Consider the following 20,565-nt stretch of genomic DNA (forward strand, 5'->3'; position numbering starts at 1 on the left):
TGGAGCTGAGCAGGGCTCCAGCGTGGAAGCCTGAGATCCTTCCACATTTCTCCACGGGGAGACCGGCCAGCGCTTCTGAGAGGGAAGCTGGCTTTCCGGGACAGCCCTGGGAGGGCAGAGACTGCGTCCACCCCTCTCTGGATTGCTGACACCATGTGCCGGGCCTGGCTGTAAGAGGAGCCCCTCGGTTAGATTTGTTGAATGAATGAATGAATGAGGGCTATGTGGGGTGGTTGAGTCAGGAGCGGTAGATCGTGAAAACTGAGAGGAGTGCTTGCTAATATTTACTCTCAGCCCACCGAAGGTGAGGACTGGAGCGACGCTGAGCTAGCTTGCCCAACACTCTTATCCCTGGGAATAGCAGGCACATTTTACAGATGAGAAAACTTGCACTCAGAGAGGTTAAGTGGCCTGCCTCCCATCACACACCAAGCGAGCAGTAAGCTGGGTCTGGGTTCAGGCCTGTCTGCTCCTATCACACTTTCCAGACACCCTGGAGGGTGTATGAGGGGAGTTCATGGACGTCTGGAGCAAGGTCCTATTTTCTGTGTCACTGCAGTCACCCAACTCTTTGAAACATAAAGGTTTATATCATTTCTACCAAAATTATAACTATTAATACCTTTTAAAGCCCAGTATGCTAGTTTCCTAGGACTTCCATAACAAAGGACCACAGACTCGGGGCTTAAACAGCAGAAATGTGCTGTCTCAGCGTTGGAGGCTGGAAGTCCCAGAAGCAGGTGTGGGCGGCTGGCTTCCCCTGAGGCCTCTCCCCTTGGCGTGCAGATGGCCGTCCTCTCCCTGTGTCCCCACCTGGTCGTCCCTCTGTGCGTGTCTGGGTCCTGATCCCCTCTTCTTACCAGGACTGCAGTCAGACTGGATCAGGGCCCATGGTAGCGACCTCGTTTTACCGTCTCCAGCACAGCCATGTTCTGAAGTGCCGGGCTTTTTGAGAGAACACAGTTCAGCCCTGACATCCAGTTCCCAGGACTCAGGAGAAACTATAGACGGCAGACCATCGGTCAAGTCTTTAAAAACTGCCCGTAGTGACTATTATTAGCCGTTATTCACTGCCTCTCCCTACAAGAAGATTCTATGTCCCGTCATGTGACTTGCTTTGGCCGATGAAACGTGAGTGGGAGTGACGTGCGCTTCTGAGAAGGAATTTAAGAGCCATCACGCGAGGGGGCTTCTCTTTTCTCTCTGCTCCACGATCGGCATGTCCTGGAGAGGAGTTGCTGCTTCCTCCATGTTCCAGAATAAACAGGACGGACAGCAGAAGCACAGTGCCCCACGGGGGACACAAGCAGGAGCCTTGCTGTTGAAGCCGCTGGATTTTAGGGTCCGTTGTTCTGGCAGCGTAGCTTGATCTCCACTGACTCGCACACTCTGGACCTTGCTTCGTGGATTTTAGGGAGTTTGGAGTCGTTCGCAGTGACAGAAGGAAACGTCATTCCCCAGATCCCTGTTATTAAATTCTGCCTGCTGCAACCTTCATACCCATCTTTGACATTGTGACATCGCAGCTAAATCTTGGTAACACCGATGTAGCGCCCAGGCCTCAGAACCCATCAGGATGCTGCCTGCGCTGACTGGTCAGAGGCCGGCCTCTGGGGTATGGGCTTTGGCATCAGAGCCGGGCCAGATCCCACCTTTGCCCTTCCCGCCAAACTGGTGACCGTGAGCAAGCTACTGAGCGGATTAGCTCGGGAGTGTATTAGTCAGCTCTGGCCGCCATAACAAAATACCAGAGGCTGGGGGCGTAAACAACAGACATTTATTTCTCACATTCCTGGCGGCCAGATGTCCCGATCAAGGTCCGGCAAGTCCATTCCTGGTGAGGCCTTTCTTCCCGGCTCTCAGGCGGCCGCCTTCCCACTGCCCTCACAGGCGGAGGGAGAGCGAGCTCTCTGGGGTGTCTTCCTGGTCTTAGAAAGGCACCGGCCCTCTCAGATTAGGGCCTCACCCTTATGACCCCATTCAGTGTTTATCACCTCCTCACAGTCCTAAATCCAAATGCAGTCGCACTGGGGGCTAGGCTTCAACACATGAATGGGGGGCATGACATTCAGTCCATGATGGTGAGGTAGCTGAATAATGTCTCCCCAAAAACGTCCATGTCCGAATCCTTGGGACCCATGACTGTGACCTTGCATGGGAAAAGGGACTCTGCAGATGTGATCAAGTTCAGGATCTTGAGACAGGCGATCATCCTGGATTATCCTGATGGCGTGATCTCATCACAACAGTCCTGTGCGAGGGAGGCAGGAGTTGGGGCCGAGGAGAGGACAATGCGACGGCGACAGAAGCAGAGACTGGAGGATGCTCTCTGAAGGTGGAGGAGGGGCCATGAACTGAGGAATACAGGTGGTCAGCAGACGGGGGAAAGCCAAGGAAGCAGCTGCTCCCCTGGAACCTCCAGAAGGAGCCAGCTCTGCCTACACTGCGGCTTTACCCAACGAAGCTGGTTTCAGACTTCTGACCCCCACCACTGTGAGAGAGTAAGTTTGTATTGTTTTAAACCAACGAGTTGGTGGTCACTTCTCACAGCCACCATAGGAAACTAGTACAGCAGGGACTAGGTTTCTCTGTGACAGAAAATCCCCCATAACTGTGGCTCAAAGGAGACAGCTGGATGCAAAGTCTGGAGGTAAGTGGGCTGGGCCTGGGAGGGGCTGTGCCTCGTGAAGTCCTGGGGCCCAGCTCCTTCCAGCTCCAGCTACACCATCCTAGGTGGGGTCTGTATCCTCACGGTCCAAGAAGGTGGTACCCACATAACAGGCAGTAGGAGGGAGGAAGGCACAAAGAAGATGGAGGCAAAGAGTGGGCACCCAGTGTCCCTTAGGGAGGTTACTAGGATCTGCCACACAACAATTCTGCTCCTTTCCCTCTTGCCAGAATTCACTTACAGGGCCACGCCTAGATGGAAGGGAGGCGGGACAGTGGTGTTTTTACTCTGAGGAGACAAATGCCTGGAGAAAATTTTTTATTACAACAGAAATTGGAGAGAATGGATGTTGGGGAATAATCCTCATCTGTGGTATACTTAACTTGTCTGAGCCTATGTCCGTTAGGAATTGCTCAGCTTTGAGGAACAGAAATCCTGCCCCAAAGGGGTTTAAGCAGATAAGTCTTTGATTTTCTTGAAGAGCAGGGAGAGTTTGCCTGCTATGCAGTGTAGTCATTTCAAAGATGACCACACTTTGAGCGTTGGTTTCCATCCTCAGACTTGGAGCCTCATGGATAGAAAAAGGCTGCTGCAGCTCTAAACATCGTTTTTGCATTCAAGGCAGGAAGAAGGACGAAGAGTACTGCCAGCCTGTATGTCCCTCTTCCACAAGAAAACAAAAGCTTTCCCATAGACACTCCCAGAAGACTTGCATATAGCACTCATTGGCCAGGACTGAGTCTCATAGCCTCGTTAGCTGCAAGGGAGTCTGGAAAATCAAGTATTTAGCTTTCCAGTCTTCTGTGAGATAGTAGATCAAAAATACCGATGCCCTTTGACCACCAATTCCATTTCTAGGAATTCCTATGTCAACAGTTATATCAAAGTTGTGCACAGAGACTTGTATGTCCCCAAAGATGTTCATTACACTGTTACTTACCACTGTGAAAAATCATAAACATCCTAAATGTCCAAGAAGTGTTGTTTGGGTCCCAAATGATGGCCAATCATTCAACATCTGGCCCCAGCACTTCCATTACTTCATCTGGAAAAGAGAAGAAAATACGATTTACCTTTTAGGATGATGGTGAAGACCAGAGATGAGAAACAGAGCTTGTCTAGCACATAGCTGATGCTTTGTCATTTGTATTTGAACCTCCAACCCTTCCACCACTTGACCCATTTTTTACCAACCAAAAAAATGGAGAACTAGGGCCGGCCCCATGGCTTAGCCGTTAAAGTTCCTCAGCGCGCTCTGCTTCAGCAGCCTGGGTTCACAGGTTCGGATCCTGGGCGCAGACCTACACCACTTGTCAGCCATGGTGTGATGGTGACCCACGTACAAAATAGAGGAAGATTGGCACAGATGTTAGCTCAGGCAAATCTTCCTCAGCAAAAAAAAAAAAAGAAAGAAGAAGAAGAATTAATCAATGTCAGCATTTCCAATTGGTTTATCTTTTAGATCTCAGGAGAGTGAAACTCTATCCTCCAACTCTCTCAACCCTGGAGGGACAGTTGCTCATGTGCCAGGGTGGGGACAGCACTGGCTTTGGGGCAAGCTGTACTTGGCTCAAATCTGTGTTACACAACTTCCCGCTCTACCAGCCTGCAGAGGTGACCCTTGGCCCCTCTCTTGTAAAATGGGGTCATAGTTGCCTGACTCCTGACATCAGCTGTTGGAGGCAGCTCCCTTCCCCGGACCAGAGCAGCGAGAGCACTATAGCATGCTGAGGGTTTCCATTCCAGCTGGAATCTTCCCCAGCCTGAGCCACCCAGGGCTCCTGGCTAAAAGGTGACCTAATTATTAATGAAAGCTCCAGAGATGAAAGCTAAGACATATTCCACCCCTGAATGGATTCAGAAGGAGCCGATAATGGGACAATAAAATTAATCTTGTAGAAAAAACACAATGAGCTGTATCATTTATAAATCTCATCTCTTTGCACGTGGGGTGAAGCGGGGAACAGCCCAGCCCCCACTTCACAGGGATGGATGCATCTTTTGCTAGGAAATATTGTCACTCCACCTTCAAGGGTTGTTGTTAGAAGTTTAAAAACCATCTCTGGAAGCCTAGATGGCCCAGAGAACAAAGAACGTCACCACCCTCCATTCCCCCTCCCCATTTCTTGCCTATTTCAAGTCCCTTCGATGCAACCGGAGCACCATTTATACAGAACATATTCCGTGAAGGCTCCATGCTAGGCCTGGGGGACCGGACGAAGGAGCCCCATTTCTGCCCTCCCAGAGCTCACAGGCCAGAGCGGGGAGGAATGCAGCAGGAACAGACGCACCCGAGACACAGACCCAGCCCCGCTCCAGCCCACCTCCAGCTATGCGCCCTTGAGCAGGTGCTCCACCTGCTAAGCTTCGGTCTCCTTACAGGTAACAGGCTACTTAAAAAATGCACATGAGGGGCTGGCCCGGTGGTGTAGTGATTAAGTTTGCACGCTCCGCTTTAGTGGTCCGGGGTTCACAGGCCTGGATCCCGGGCGTGGACCTAGCACTGCTCATCAAGCCACACTGTGGTGGCGTCTCACAGAAAATAGAGGAAGACTGGCACAGATGTCAGCTCAGTGACAATCTTCCGCAAGCAAAAAGTGGAAGATTGGCAACAAATGTTAGCTCAGGGCCAATCCTTCTCACACCCACACACACACACAAGTGCACATGATGTCAAAACATGCACTAGGTTAAGATATAAAGTGTAAAGGCGTTAAGCCAGCTCTTTGGGCTGTGCAGTTTCTGCGTTAGTTTCCTGGGGTGGTCCGGGATTCGCAGGCCCAGATCTTGGGTACAGACCTAGCACTGCTCATCAAGCCACACTGTGGCGGCGTCTCACAGAAAATAGAGGAAGCATCATAACAAATGACCACACACCATGGGGACTAAAACAGCAGAACTGTGTCCTCTCTCAGTTCTGGGGGCCAGAAGTACAAAGTCAAGGTGTCAGCAGGCCGTGCTCCCTCTGAAGGCTTCGGGGAGAAGGTGTGGCATGACTGTCTCCTACTTGTGGCCGGTGGCAGTCCTCGGTGCTCTTGGCTTGTCACAGCTTGACTCTGCTCTCTGCCGCTCTGATCACCCGGCCTTCTCCATGTGTCTTCTCCTCTTCTTAGAAGGACACTGGGCATTGGACTTAGGGCTCATTCTAAATCCAGGCTGACTTCATCCTGAGATCCTCAACCAATTTTTTTCTGCAAAGACTCGATTTCCAAATAAGGTTGCCATCTGTGGTTCCAGGTGGACATCAATTTTTAGGGGACATTATTCAACCCATTATAGCCTCCTTACTCTTTTATTTGATGTCATTCTAATAAAAATTTGGCAATTTGGATCCTCTGCTCACAGCAAATGGGAAAGAGGCGATGGGGTGAGTGGTGAGGATGGTCAGAGATAGCAACAAAAGCAGCCCCAGCACGAAGCCCAGAGGCCTGGGGCCCCGCCGTGTACGAGGGCTCCCAGCCCTGCGTCCCTGGTCCAGCTCTGTGCATAAAGCTGACCCGATTCTTCAAGAAGAGGTAAACTCTTTCCAACATCCTCTGTTTTGGAAGGCAGGGCAACGTGCCTTTGCATGTTAGAATGATTCTGGTCCAAATGAGGACAATTAGACCTGGGGGCGGGGGGGGGGGGGGGCGCTAAAAACTTAAGCTTTTAGAAAATCTGCTCACAAGGAACCCACTCCTCTTCCCCAGCTGACCTGGAGAAACAAGGGGCGCCTGCCGGACACAGAGAAGCTTATAAATTATGGATGTGAAAAAAAAAATCATGCCACGGCCAGCAGTCCTCGGTCAGCTCAGAGCTTGTGGATCAGCCACGTGCTAACTTCATTCTCTGCAAACACCAGACCCCAGCCCCGGGCTCGGGGACGTCACCTGCGGAAGAGCCCCGTTCGGTCACCGCAGAGCCGCCTGCAACATGGTCCAGCCCTGCGCTGCGCGATGTGCAGTGCGCCCGGGGGCCTGTGCCTTTCAGACACTCTCCCAGGGACCCTGGCTCCACGGGGTGTGCAATGAATTGCACTCATCCATCTGTGGGCTTTTAAAAGATTCAATAATTAATTCGAGTGTACGGTGGTGTTACTGTTATGAGAAGCTGGCCTTTCTGTGGTTCTTTACTTTGGCAAAAGTGCTTTCATAATCATTTACCAGCTAAATAATTTAATACAAGTTATTGCTACAAGCTGGAAACCTGGGACTTAGTGGGGCGGGGTGTGCCTGGAGCGCTTCTGAACAGAGCTGGGAATTGCTGACTGGTGGGTTACTCCCGGGGCCTGTGTGACACCTTGACCTCCACATGCCCTCCACACTTCCGATTCTGACTTGTCCTGGGCCCTTCTTGTCATGGCGAGAGTCAACCACATGGGAGGGGGACTCTTAAGCTGGAGGGGAACTACGCTATCATTCTAGCCCAACCCCTCATTGTCTGGAGGAGGAAACTGAGACCCAGCAGGGTCCACCGTCTGCTCAAGGCCACTCAGCTAGCCTGACCGGCTGCACACTCAGGACCTGAGGGGCATCTCCAGGTTGAGGGGATTTCTGCTCCCTGTTTTGGGGCCCGAGTGGAACTTGGAGTCAAGAAGGGGAAATCGGAGGCTTGGCCAGATCCTCAGCTCAGAGGCACGAGCAGGGGGCGGGGCCGGGCTGGGGCAGGCGGTGGGGGCTCGGTTTTGGTAGGGAGTCTACACCTGAACTAGGTCCTCAAAACATCTGGTTTTCTCCCTTCTTCCAACAGATGTTCGAGCATTTCTTAACTACCACATCTCATCTAAGCCCCGGTGGCCTCATCTGAGAGATGGAGCAAGAACAGGACCCCCAGCAGGTGGTTTGAGGGGACTGAGAGACAGCCGAGGGAGCACTGGCCCGCACTCAGTGGGGTTAGCTCTTGTTACTACGGTCGCTTCGACCCTAAGGCTGGCTCATTACCTGTAAAATGGGTACAACAATGCCTGCCCCTTCCACTTCAGAATTTGGGGGAAGCTAAAAAGAAAAAGCAAAAAGATAATGGCAGGGAAAGTGTTTCACCATCCTCCAGTTCTTTCCTCGGGAGCAGGGTCTGCCCGGTGTCTTCCTGGGGCCTCTGGGGACGAGCCAGGCAGGAGCAAAAATGTTCTCCCCTCGCATTTGTATCAGTCCAGACGCCAAGGGGTCGCAGACAGCTACTAAAATGGGCTCATTTGAGGAGGCTTTACTTCAAATAAATGCAGGTGTGGGGCCCAGAAGGGGTGGCCCGGTGGCTGAGCATGCAATGGGAGGTGTGACCGTCCCTGCGCCAGCAGGAGGACGGCAGGGAGAGGTGACTGGAGTCCTGGAAGACCCGAGGCTGCCAGGGAGGAGTCGTGACCTTCCATGGACAGGGCCAGCCTGAGGGGCCAGAGGGCGCCCGTGCAGGCCTAGAGAGAGGGTGAGACAAAGAGTGGGTCCGGAGGGCAAAGGGCGGGCCAGCACAGAGTGCTGGTGCAGCCAGGGCAGGGGGTCCCTGGGGAGCGAGCGTGGAGAGGGGTCTGGCTTGGTCTGCCAGCTCACTGCTGTGGTTCAGGGGTAACGAATAGGCAGAAAGGCCCAGGGACTGGGTCACTTCTCTGCTGAGTGGCCGGTGACAATGCACCCTACTCCTCGATGGCCTCAGTTTTGCTGGCTGTAAAACAGGGGTGTAGAACCAGGAGGTTATTCGAGCTCTGAAAAGCCCTCGACCTAAGATAAAGAAATCTTCACTCCATCTGCATTTCCTCCCCGGGCAAGACTGTGGAGCTGCACCTTGTGAATTGGAGCCTCCCCCGCCCCCCCCACAGAAGAAAACGTAACTAGTGGGCGTGCTCCCCTCCCCTGGAGCACTGACGAGCCTCTGTTGGGGGGACCGCTTCTCTTTCTCCCCCCTCCCTCCTGACAGAAAACCTTGGGGTCCCTGGATATCCTCTCAGGTTCATTCCAGCTGGACAGCTACACCATTCCTTGCCCTGAATATTTTCTACTCTAATGTCCTTAATTTTAGGGTTGGACAGGTTTGAACATTTGGAAAGCAGCCTGGACTGTGAGAGAAGAAAATGGGCAAAGCAGAGGAATTTGGAGCTGCCAGCATCTTGGAGACGCTTACCCAACCGAAAAAAACAACTTCTGCTGACTTTATGCCCATCGATCACCCCAAACGGCAATGCTCTGACCTCAAATCCAAAAGCGGGACTCAAATGGGGAACATTTTTCAAATCTTTTCTCATATCCCAAATCTTGGAGCTGAAATAAGAAAACCTTTGTGAGCAGTCCCTTGATTTGTAGATGAGGAAACCGAGGTCCAGAGAGGACCACTCAGCAGGGCCCTACGGCCGTCTCTTTCTTGCTCACAACCAGCCCCCCGCCCCCCACCAAGGTCAAGGGCCTCACAGCCAAGCAAGATTGATCTTAGAAACATACCGGGAAGAATTAGGAATTGCTGAGTGGTTCATCAAGTCTATGCAGGCAACCACAAAGAAATAACCTGCCCAAACTCCCCAAACTCCTGCACACACACAGTTCTGTTTAAATACATGACGTCGCCCACTGACTTGGAGCCCAGGACACCGTTGACTCAGTTTCTGCAAGTCCAGAGAAGCATTTCTTACCCATTCGCTGGTCCTTCCTGTGTGCCGAGCGCTGAGGGGACGGAGGCAGCGCCAACACTCAAGGGCTCCAGGGACTGACTTTATGATCGTTTCTCGACATTATGTATTTTAAGTAAGGTTTGGAGTTTTCCAGAAATGAGCATTTGCCGCAGGAGGATGTCACCGTGCTGTCACGGGCAGGCTTGCCTTCCACCTGACCCAGACAGTGAGTTTTCTAACACACCCTTGAACTTGGCTTTACAAACTTGACACGTAAACGTCTGCACCTGCTGTGAGTGTGAACGCGTGGCTGCCCGTTCAACTGAACACACATTTCCGAGTAGCCGCCGGACGCCAGGCCCCGTTCACGTCAGAGAAATGGAAGATTGAGTGGTTCTGCAGCATTTGCTCTTTTGATCCAGAAAAAGTGAAACTACCCGCCCTCTGGGCCAGACAAGCACAAAGAAGGGCCAGGTAAGGCTTCCAAAAGGAGGTAACATTGGCTCTGAGCTTTGAAAGATGAAGATGAGTTTGCTAAGTGACAGGGTGCTGGGGTGCACTTGCCAAGCCCTGGAGGCGGATGCTTTGGGAACGGGGCGTTGGTGTGGCTGGAGCACAAGGTTCAAGGGGAGACGGGGAGGACCCCGCCCAGGTGGGCCGATTCTTCCCACTTTCAGAAAGATCCAGAGCCCCAATTTCTCTCCAGAGTCCGTGTCAGTGCACTGACTGACTCCGTGACTCAGGGAATGGGGCAGAGGAACTCAGGACCCTCAGGAAGGAGGACGTGTGCAGAAGAGGCAGACCCACAGGAGCAGATCAGGCAGAGCTGAGATTTCTCACCACAAAAGCAAAGCAACCACGTGAGGAGAGGGGTGATGGACGTGTGGTCACCCTTTCTCAATGTATGCGTCTGTCAAATCATCACGCCGTACACTTTAACCTTATCAATGGCAATTACACCTCAATGAAGCCGGAAAAAACTTTAAAAACAAGGTGTCTTGGCAATGACAAAAAAGAAAGAATAGATTGGAAGTTTCCAGGGCTCGGGGGGTGGGGAGTGATTGTTAGTGGGTATGGGTTTTTATTTTTTTTTTGGTGAGGAAGATTGGCCCTGAGCTAACATCTGTTGCTAATCTTCCTCTTTTTGCCTAAGGAAGATTGTTGCTGAGCTCACATCTGTGCCAGTCCTCCTCTGTTTTATGTGGGAGGCCCCCACAGCATGGCTTGACGAGCTTGAAGAGCGGTGCTAGGTCCACAATGGGGATCGGAACTCGCGAACCCTGGGCTGCTCAAGCAGAGCACTCGAACTTAACCACTATGCCACTGGGCCGGTCCCTGGGTATGGGGTTTCTTTTTGGGGTGATGGAAATGTTCTAGAATTAGTGGTGATGGTTGTACAACCTTGTGAGAACATAAAAAATCTAAATGAAGTATAGACTCTAAAGTGGTGGAATTTGTGTATGTGAATTCTCTCTCAATTAAAAAAAGATGTGGATGAAGGTATCTGATTGACACAGCCACGTTGTGGGAAAAAGGGGCAGTCACTGCAGCCTCCACATGCTGACGGCACTGGTGGCTACCCGCACAACACGGGTGTCACCTGTGCAGGGCTCAGGCTGGGCACTGGGGAGCCCACTGGCTGAGCCTGGAGCCCGCCCTGGCTCTGCCTGGCGCTGTGTAACCGGGACCAGGCATTTTCCTTCTCGGGGCTCCAGAAGGCTCATCAGGACCTGGGGCTAGAGTCTCCTTGTCCGTCTGAGCACTAACCCCACACCCATGACCAGCATCAGCCACCTCGTCCTGGCTCTGCATACTCTCCCAAGAACAGAGACCTCAGGGCTACCAAATTAGAGGCCAAAGCCACAATAACAGCCAAAGCAGGTACTCTTTGCATTTTTAAATAATAGCTCTGATTCTCCAACAACACTATGATGGAGGTATTTCTATCATCTCCATTTTATAGATGAGCCACAGAGAAGTTAAACAACTTGTCCAAAGTCACACAGCTAGAGGGACAGAACTGGAAATCAGACGATGTCACACTGCTTCCTCTGTGGCAGTCTGGGCTTCAGCCAGTGGGACAAGGGACGTCAGTGAGCGGCTTGGACTTGGCAATGACAGGGTGGGCCTTGAGTGTTGGGGAGCAGCTGCTGGCTGCCCAGTGGAGGGTGGATGGGGGCGGGGTTACAGCAATCACCTGAGCAGTGGGGGTCTGTCCCTGGCATCAGGAACCTAGAACCAGCCCTTAAAGGGTCCTTTAGGAAAACGAAACCCACAGCAGCCCTCCTGTGCTGCACCTGAGGTTATGGGCTGTTGGTGCCAGGACGAAACTGGGGTCCAGAGGGGGGCCAGGTCCTGTTGATCCTACTGTTCGTATGTTGCAAAGACATCTTAAATCTGTCCCACCACCACCATCACAGCTTCAGTCGTCCCCATTTCTGTGACCTCGTCAATCTAATCTCTTGCCAAGACCCAGCCCCTCCCAGAACCATCTGCAACCTCCTGAGTTCCCCAGATTGCTGCCCCCTTGCAGGCTCAGTGCCTGTCGCGAGCTCAGTGGTGGCCCCCAAAAGATGGCCACATCCCCAGGACCTGCGACTCTTTCCTTATTGGCCAAAGACGTGATTAAACTACGGATTCTGAGAGGAGACGCTGCCCGCTGTCCGCTCCCCTGTGCCTCAGCCCTCCCCCGTGGACGTCACACTTTAGCTACAGTCTCCTGTCCCGCAGCCTCCTGGCAGTGGAGGTGGCCACTCCCTCTGCTGGGCCCACTGCTGCACCCAAAAACTTGCCATTCTCGTCCCTCCCCCTTCCCTCTCACATAAGCTCCTGGCCAGAGGGCTGTGTCCCGTGCATTTGCATTGCCTCTGCCTTCACAGGGCGCAGCTAGGCACCCACACAGAGGACCCCGCCCAGATGGAGGCCGCAAGGGGCCAATGCCTGGCACCAGTCCAGGTGCAGGACGGCCCGAACGAGAAGGCAAGCAGCACCGTGACCGTCCACTGCTGTCTCTGGTGCAATCAGGGGTACTTCTTGTCTCTGTCCTCCTCAGGTGAGAGAGACTTTGAGGGAGAGAGGGGTCCACACGGGGTCCAGGACAGCCCACCCTGCAGCTCCCTGTGTGGGATTCTGACTGCAGAGTGTATGTGTATGTGCGGCCTGTGTTGGGGTCTGTAAATTGCTGGCGCCTGAGATGGGGACAAAGCCACTCCCTCGCTGAAGCCTCAGGGTTTCTCCTGACCCCTGAGTTCAGTCTGGCCGGCACGTAGTGGCTTCGAACCACTCTTTCTCGGCTGCTGCACGAAGTATCCAGGGGTCAGGGAGGAGAACCCAGAGGGTCCATGTAAGAACCTGGAACCACACACACACATCATGTCACTGCATCAGCCCTGAGGGTCAAAGGGCCTTGGCCAGAAAGATGCTGGTGGTGGCCACAGGCCTGTGGCAGGGGCCAGCTCCTGGGACACCTGCCCTCCCTGGGCTGTCACGGGTAGTGTCTGCCAAGATCCTGGGCCCTGCCCGCTGCCCTGTGGTCAAAGGCCCGCTCAGACCTGCTGGGGACCCGGGGCCAATTAAGAGGACTCCAGTCACCTCATCTGTGAAAGGGGTGGGGCCCTCCTGGGGATTTGAGAATCAGGGCCTCAGGGCTGAGTTCCTGGGCTGGGCCCCAGGCTCTGGGCACAGGCAGGCAGTGGCTGTTCCAGCTACCTGCTTGTATTCCCCGGGGTTCTCTGAGGGGCCAGTCTCTCAGGGTTCTCAGTTGGCTGATGGATAAGGCCTGGCCTCCAGCCATCAGCCAGGCAATGGAGGACCCGGGCCAAAGGCTGCGAACGGAAGGCTTCGGAGGACACCGACGCTGGGCCCCAGCAGGGCCCTGAGCGCACAGGTTCCCCGGGCAGGCCCGGGTGCTCCAGGAGCGCCTTCCTCCCGCCCCTGCTGTTGCCGCCCCCTGCAGGTTTTCATCTGGGGAGTCCCGCAGCGGGAGCTGGCTCGGTCTGTAAAATGAGGGCCCAATCTGTGCAGGTGCGACAGCGACCGCTCACGGAGGCAGCTAGTCAGGCGAGGACCCCCTCCTTCATTCCCGGCCGTCCCTTCCCGGCACCAGGACTGTCGAGGCTGCGGCTGCAGCGAGGGGACCCCAGCCTTCCCTTCCCGCAGACCAGAGACGCCTTTCCCCTCCCGCCAACGCAGCGCGCGGAGCGCTCTCCTCGCCCTGAACACCTCCCCCTCCAGCTACCCCGGGGCGTCCCCCCGACCCCGGGCACCACCGAAAATCTCCCCCCTCCACTCCCATCCGTGCCTCCTTTACACAGGGACGCGCTCTCTTTGTGTTGTTCCCTCCTCAACCCAGCCACGCACTAAGGGAACACGCTGGTCCCTGCCATCGCCCACTGGCCCCTGGAACCCTACCCCCAAAACCTTTCACCACCCGTCAGGACCCCCAGGTGGGCGCGGCCGCGGGCGAGGCACCCTCCCCCTACTTCGGGGGATCGCTCCATCCATAGGATCCCCTCCCCTTTCTCGCTTCGAATCGCCGTGCGCCCAGGCCGCCGCCCCAGGATTGCGCAGCCCGCACCCCTCTTTCTGCGACCCCCCCCCCCCCCGCCTCCCGCCCTGGGGTGCCCTCCGAGCCTCCATCGGGGGCGCCCTCCTATCTCCCCTGCTTTTCCCCCCCACCAGCTCGGGGCGGCGCGGGGTCCCGAGGGAGCGCTCCCGGGCGCCCGCCCCGCGCTCCTTTGTGCGGCCCGGCGCGCGCTGCGTCAAGGCGGAGGCGCTGCCGCCGCCACACGCGCACACTCACCGGCGCACAATTAACCCCCGGGAGCGGCAGGGAGGGAGGCGGCGGCGGGAGGAGGGAGCGGCCGCGAGCCCAATCGCTCGGCTCCCCGCCCCGGCCCGCGCGGCGCCGCCTCCGCCATTGCTGCGAGCAGGCGCGGGCGGCGCGGAGGCTCGGAGCGCAGAGCTGCCGGAGCGGGGCGTCGGGTGAGTGCCGGCCGGCGCGGGGCCGCCGGGCCCCGAGGCTCGACCCTGCCCGCCGGGGAGCGGGCTCTGGGGCTGCGCGTCCGCCCGGGGGGAGGCACGGGGCTCTCCGGACGCAGCGGCGCCAGGGCGAGGGACGCGTCTAGACGGGTTGGGCAGGGGCGGCGCCCCCTCCCCGGCCGCGGTGCGCCCCTGCGCCGGGCGCCTTTGTCCAGCGGGACGAGGGTCTACAAATGCAGAGCACCCCGCCCCCCTCGGGCCGTGACCTCCGCGTCCTCACGACCCCTCCGCGGAGACGAGGCGGGGGCCGGCGAGCTCGCGGACGCCGGCTCGGCGGGTGGGTCCGGCTCGCAGTGACTCCCGCCCGGCCCTCCCTCCGCAGGCGGCAGCTTCGGGTCTCCCGGAACGATGGTGAAGTTGGGGAACAATTTCGCGGAGAAGGGCACCAAGCAGCCGCTGCTGGAGGATGGCTTCGACACCATCCCCCTGATGACGCCCCTCGATGTCAATCAGCTGCAGTTTCCGCCCCCGGATAAGGTGAGAGGCCCCCCCCCCGCACCCCTGTACCCCCGTGCTGCCGGGCGCGCACCCCCAAATCTCGGGCGGCGGCCGCAACAAAAGAAACGCGCCGCGTGCGCTGGGACGCGAAGTGGGGGCGGGCTCGGGCGGCGGGAGGAAGCCCCCGGAGGGCGACGTCCCTGCGCGCGACTCTGGATCGCGCGTGGGGGCGCCTTGCCTTACATGACAGCTTCGTCCTGACAATGGAAGGCGGTCGGGGAAAGGTCCCTTCTTGATTTTCGTGGGAGTCTTGTCGGAGAGAGGTCCCCGTCCCCCCAGCTGCCTCCCCCAGCTCTGCCCCTGCCTATGGTACCAGGGTGTCTGGGCCTGGGGTGAGCGCAGGGGCGGCGCAGCCTTTCCAGGTGCTGCCGTTTCAGCCCCTTTGCCCCACTGCGGTGGGGAGGCCCCTCTCCTTCCCGGAAGGACCCTCTTTAGGGGCCGATTCCCTCCTTACCCTGCCCGCCGCCCCTCCCAGACGGCAGGGCGGACGCTGCTCTCATATCGCCCCCTTCGCCTCTTTGTTCCTTTTGTGAAATCTCCAAAGAAGTGCTCTGCGCGCGCGATATTAGTGTGACTGGGGACAGCCATTCATCCATCACCCTTTCCCCAAAGTGGGGTGGGTTTTTTTTTTTTTGCTAAATTTAAAGAATCCCCTCTTTTCTTGAATACATCATCCAGTCAAGTAGTTTCTGTCCGTTAAGGATAATATTTTCAAGTGTCAACGCTCAACAAGGTAAATACGATGTTTAGAAGTCTGGACGGTTGGATTGTACATCTCGAACCTGAAATAGGAGCGCAGCGTCCGTTCTGACCGCCTTGCTGCTGCTTCGAACCGCCCGGCCGCGAGGGGGCGCACTCGACTTACTGTCCCCTAAGCCCCGCAGGGAGGTGCTGACTCAGGGCTTTGTATTTGATGCTGGTGATTGCTGGCCACAGGGCGGGCGTGCAGGTGGGGGATGTCCCTGCGGAGGGCCCCTCCCTTCTGGAGGATTCCTTCATTCCCACGGTGGGCCGGTTTGAGTGGTTTTGATCCCCCCACCCTGCTGTGTTTTGGGTGGGTGGGGGCGGGGCAGGAGCGAGGCTGGCGGCAGGTGCTTGCCTTCTGGGGAAGGGGCTCAGCAGGTCGCACGTGTGCCCCCGGGGGGCCGCTCCGGACGCTGGCGGTCCTGCAGAGGCTGTGCGGAGAGCCAGGGCTGCGTGGGCCCCGGCCCGGCTCCCCTTCCCTGTCTGGGCACAGACTTGCCCAGGGAGCCCAGCCGGCTTGCTGCCCCTGCTTCCCCTCCCGCGTGGGCCCCTCAGCTGAGAGAGAGCCCAGGAGGGCCTGGCCTGAGACAGCACCTCTGTCAGGTGATTCCCCCGGCTCAGCTGAGCTGCCTCTTTTGCCCTCAGCCTGTTCCATTCCAGAACTGTCCGGCACACAGCTGGCTTATGTCACGGAGGATTCAGGCAGGGATGAAGCCCCAGCCAGCCAGTCGGGCCTCAGGAGTAGCCTAGGCAGCTCAGAGAGGTGATGAGTCTCCCATCCCTGGGTGTATTCAAACAGAAGGGCAATGGGCAGCGATGCTCTGGAGATGAGAATTCTCATAGGGACCAGTGGGTGGGCTAGAAGATTTCTGGGGTCACAGATGACAAAACTGACTCTCAAAGAGTTTACGGGACGTGGCCAAGGTCACTGGGCTGAAGGCCACCGTTCTCCAGCATGCAGGCAGAAGCTTCTGGCAGGGCCTCTTGCTCTGCCCAGCTTGGGGCCAGACATCTCTCACACGAGACCTCTTAACCTGAACAGCGGTAGCATGTTGCTCACAGCCAGGGGTCAGAGAGGCGATGTCGCCTGTCCCAGGTGACACGGTGTTTGAGAGCAGATAGCTGTTAGGGTTGTAAACAGAATCTGTCCTGAGACTGTGTCCCGAGTGACGGTGGTCTCAGAGCTGGCAGCACTGTCAGGGCCTGTCTTCCCTGACCTGTGTGGATGCTTACCGTGCGCCAGGCCCTCGTCTGTGTGCTTTACGGGTTTCATCTGTGAATGCGCTGACGTTGTGAGGGTGACGACCATCGTTACCCCATTTTGCAGATGTGGAAATGGGAGCACAGAGAGTTTAAGGGACTTGCCCAAGGTCACCTCGCCTGTTAGTGGCAGATGCAGATTGAATCCAGGCCGGCGGGACACTGACTGGTCCCCCCTGGGCTCATGGAGTCCGCCTCCTCAGCAGAGCCCGGGGAGACAGGCTTTGCCCCCATTTCACAGGCAAGGACACTGAGGTTCCGAGTGGCCAAGTGTGTGCTCAAGGTCACACAGCTGGTCAGGTACGCTTGGGACTTGAGGACGGATGGCAGAGTGATGTCCAAGTGCTGCCTCAAGAGACGGGCTCGTCCTGGGGTGGGCACCCAGCTGTCACATCCTCCGTCTCCATGGAGAAGGTCACTCAAGACGAGAGTGTGGTTTCAGGGTACCTGGCCCTTGGGATCCTTTTTCAGTGGCACCTGGCATGGGCCACTTTCTCCCCCAATTCTTCCTCACCAAGATTGGCTCTGGGGTCACCGCTCGGTCTGAGAGCCCCTCCAGCTGCCTGCCCGGGGCCGGCCCTCCTGACTCGCTGAGTTTCCTTGTTCCATCCTGGGTCCCAGTGTCACAGAGGAGCAGATATCTCCCCCAAAACTCTGGGTCCCCAGTGAAAGGGACGTTGTCACCTGGGAGGAAGAGCAGGAGTGTGGCTGGTTCTCCAGTCGGCAGCCGCCTCCTGGCTCCTGCTCTGGGGCATGGGCTTTGCGAATGGGAGCCTTGTAACCCCTCGACCCTCTCCTGAGCCCCTGCCGGCCGGTGGGGACAGAGTAGACAGACCCCGGCCACAAGGAGTGATGAGGGCAGTGCCGGTAGAGAGAGGGCGAGGCTGAAGGGCAGGGCTGGACGGGTTTCCTGGTTGGGAAAACGGCTCCCGCTTCCCAGCAGAGAGTGGGGGCAGTAAGAGCAGGGAGACCCTCCTGGGGAGAGAGGGGCATGGTGAGGTGGAGACAGGCTGACCCGAGACCGGTGTCTGTGAAGGCGGGCAGCCCACTCCTTCCTAGTCCTGGAGGGAAGCCGGGTGCTTGAATCTCCTCCTGCTCTGCCATCGAGGCACAGAGAGACCAGTGCCAACCCAACGCCTCCCCACCTGGGCCGGCGAGCATGCTCGATGGTGGAGGGAGCACTGTGTTTGGAGTCAGGAGTCCAGCTGACTCCTCTTAGCCCAGCCACCTATTAGCTGTGTGGCTTTGGCCAATGAGCTTAACTTCTCTGTGCCTCAGTTATCACATTTCCCTGTGGAGGGGGCTGCTATCAGGATTATTAATGGGTAACTTCTCTGCAAGTCCTGGCACAGAGAGTTCCAGTAAGTGGCAGCTGTTCTCATTCTTTCTGTGAAATCCTTCCTGGCCTGGTGGGGACTGAACACCAGAGTTCCCACCCCATCCTCTTTGGGCGATGTGCCTGACACATCTGGCCGTACCACTGACGCTTTGCTTCTGTCTCCTGGCCAAGGTGGTCGTGAAGACTAAGACCGAATATGAACCTGACCGCAAGAAAGGCAAAGCGCGGGCTCCCAAGATAGCCGAGTTCACCGTCAGCATCACCGAGGGTGTCACCGAGAGGTTTAAGGTGAGTGGCCCTGGAGGCGGGGGAGATGCTGCCTTGGGCCCCAGGAGGTGGCCACCAGCTGCAGAGATGACCGTGGAGCAACGGGGACAGGATCCCAACTGGGCAAAATGCACCTTGTGGTTTTTAAAATTTCACTTTTTCTTCATCTTCCAAAATGATCACATACTGCTTAGTGTTAACACGGAAAACCCACATCTAAACTTTCTTTAGACAAAGGTTATACACGTATGAAAAATCCTTTACTAAACGTTACAGTCTGTGGCAGTTCAGGAAGGAAGCAGACACAGAAGGGTGTGGTGTTGGGCCTACTGTGTGCAGGACACGGTGCTGAGCCCCGGGCTTGGCTAGCTCCTCTGAGCTACCCTCCCTGGGAGGTCACACTGGCAGGATAACCCATTTTGCAGATGGGAAGTTGAGGCACGGAGCAGTCCCGGCGATAGGTGGCAGGGCCAGGATGCAGAGCCCCTGTGTTCAGCCTCTGTCCTTCGCCCCCGGACACGGCACGTGGCCAGTGCGTTCTGCACACGGTTGCTGGAGGCGCTCACTTGGGGGAGGAGAGCCTTGCTCTGGATGGTTCTTCAGGGAGGAGCAGCTGCTGAAAGGGGTGGGGTCCAGCCAGGTCTAGGGGCGGAGCCCGCCCCACAGTCTCGTGGCCTCTGAGCGTGGGAGGCTGTGTTGGTTGAGGAGCAGGTTAGGTTGTTGATCTTCTGGAAACATCCTTTGGGAAACACGAGAGACAGTGATCTGGGAGACACCAGTGGTCTCCAGGCCTCGAAGAGGGGCCCTGGCTGGCTCCCTGGGGCCCCACGTGGATGGGTGCACAGGCGCCCGCACACGCACACCCCTGCGGTTTGTAGAGTGCCTCTGCACGGTGCCCTAATCCATCTCCATGACAACCTGGGGACCGGCTGATAGGCGGATGTGAAGCTGGGACAGGTGAGGTGGCTTTGCCGGGTGACAGGGGAGCCTGGGGTAACCTGCCTGTTACTCCCCCCCCCGCCCCCATGCTCCACGCCGCCTCACTGGGCCGCAGGAAACTGTGAGGGCCTGCGTGGCCGGCGGGTCCTGCCCTAGGTGCCGTCTCCTGTGTCGGTGGGGCGTTCACTGTGTTAGCCCTCCAGGCATGCTGTCCCGAGAGCTGGGCACGATCAGGGTAACCCGTTTCACAGACGGGGAAGTTGAGGCCCAGTGGGGTCTGCACCTGAGCTCTCTGCTAGGGTGGATGGAGGCGGGGCGGGCTGAGAGGCTCTGCCAGAGGCTGCTGACCTGGCACTTCACACCTTTGTGAGGTTCTTGGCTGGGACCAGGTCAGTGGCCCCGAGGTCAGCATCTCTCTCCCACCGCGGCCAGCCGGCTGTGCAGGTGTCTCACGTGCTGCCACTCCCAGACCTGGCTGGCCCACGCCCTGGCCTTGCCCCCTGCTGCAGCAGAAGTGCCCTCGATTTCCAGGTCACAGTCCCCGTCACTCCGCTGGCCGACCCCTGAGTGTCTCTGCGTCTCTCACCCCTGACTGGACCTCGCCTCTCCCAGCCCCGGCATTTAGGTCCCCACAGAGCGGGGCGCAGTGTGCCACTTGAACTGTCCCTTCCTCTGTTGAGTGTCTGCGGTGTGCCGGGCCCTGTCCCCCAGCTCCGGTGTCCGTGTGCGCTTTTCCCGCACACTCACCTGATGCAGGTCCCCAGGTCCCTTGTTTAAGGCATGGGTGACGCACATCGGCCACCAGGGCCCTCGGCAGCCACAGCTGAGCCTCTGTATGGTTCCCTGGCTCCCGCTGCCCAGAACCTGAGGCTTAGAAGGTCTGTGCCCATCCGAGGGGAGGGGCTGTGGTGGCAGAACCTGCCTCATCTCTGTTCTCACCTCCTGGGGACGTCTGGGAAGGTGATGTATGCAGTAGGCACTCCATAGCTCCCTGCATCGCAGCAAGCCCATCTCCCCAGGCTTACACAGGCCTGGCGTGTCCATGTACTTAGCATCTGTGGCCCCCTTGCCGTTCACAACCACCCCCAAGGGGTTGTGCTAGCCCCTTTGACAGATGACGCTGTTGAGTCCCAGGTGGTCACCAGGGGGCTGGTGCCCCCGGGGCCCGTGCCTTTCCACCACACCTCCTGCCGTACGCACCTCCCCCCAGCCCCACCTTCCAGCTCCCAGACCCCTTTCCCC

The 20,565-nt window shown here is 57.1% G+C and overlaps 1 protein-coding gene across 1 annotated transcript in view; it reads left to right on the top strand.

Moving 5' to 3' along the window:
• The first annotated feature begins 13,903 nt into the window (after positions 1-13,903).
• The window catches only part of NSG1 (neuronal vesicle trafficking associated 1), a 31,817-nt gene continuing 25,155 nt past the window's right edge, over positions 13,904-20,565 (top strand). The window contains exons 1-3 of the mRNA XM_023638363.2: positions 13,904-14,219; positions 14,599-14,753; positions 18,289-18,405. Of these exons, the coding sequence (XP_023494131.1) occupies positions 14,625-14,753; positions 18,289-18,405 (246 nt within the window). The 5' untranslated portion in view covers positions 13,904-14,219; positions 14,599-14,624. The remainder of the gene's footprint in view (positions 14,220-14,598; positions 14,754-18,288; positions 18,406-20,565) is intronic.

The sequence above is a fragment of the Equus caballus genome, chromosome 3 (assembly GCF_041296265.1).
Source record: "Equus caballus isolate H_3958 breed thoroughbred chromosome 3, TB-T2T, whole genome shotgun sequence".
NCBI classification, from domain to species: Eukaryota; Metazoa; Chordata; class Mammalia; order Perissodactyla; family Equidae; genus Equus; species Equus caballus.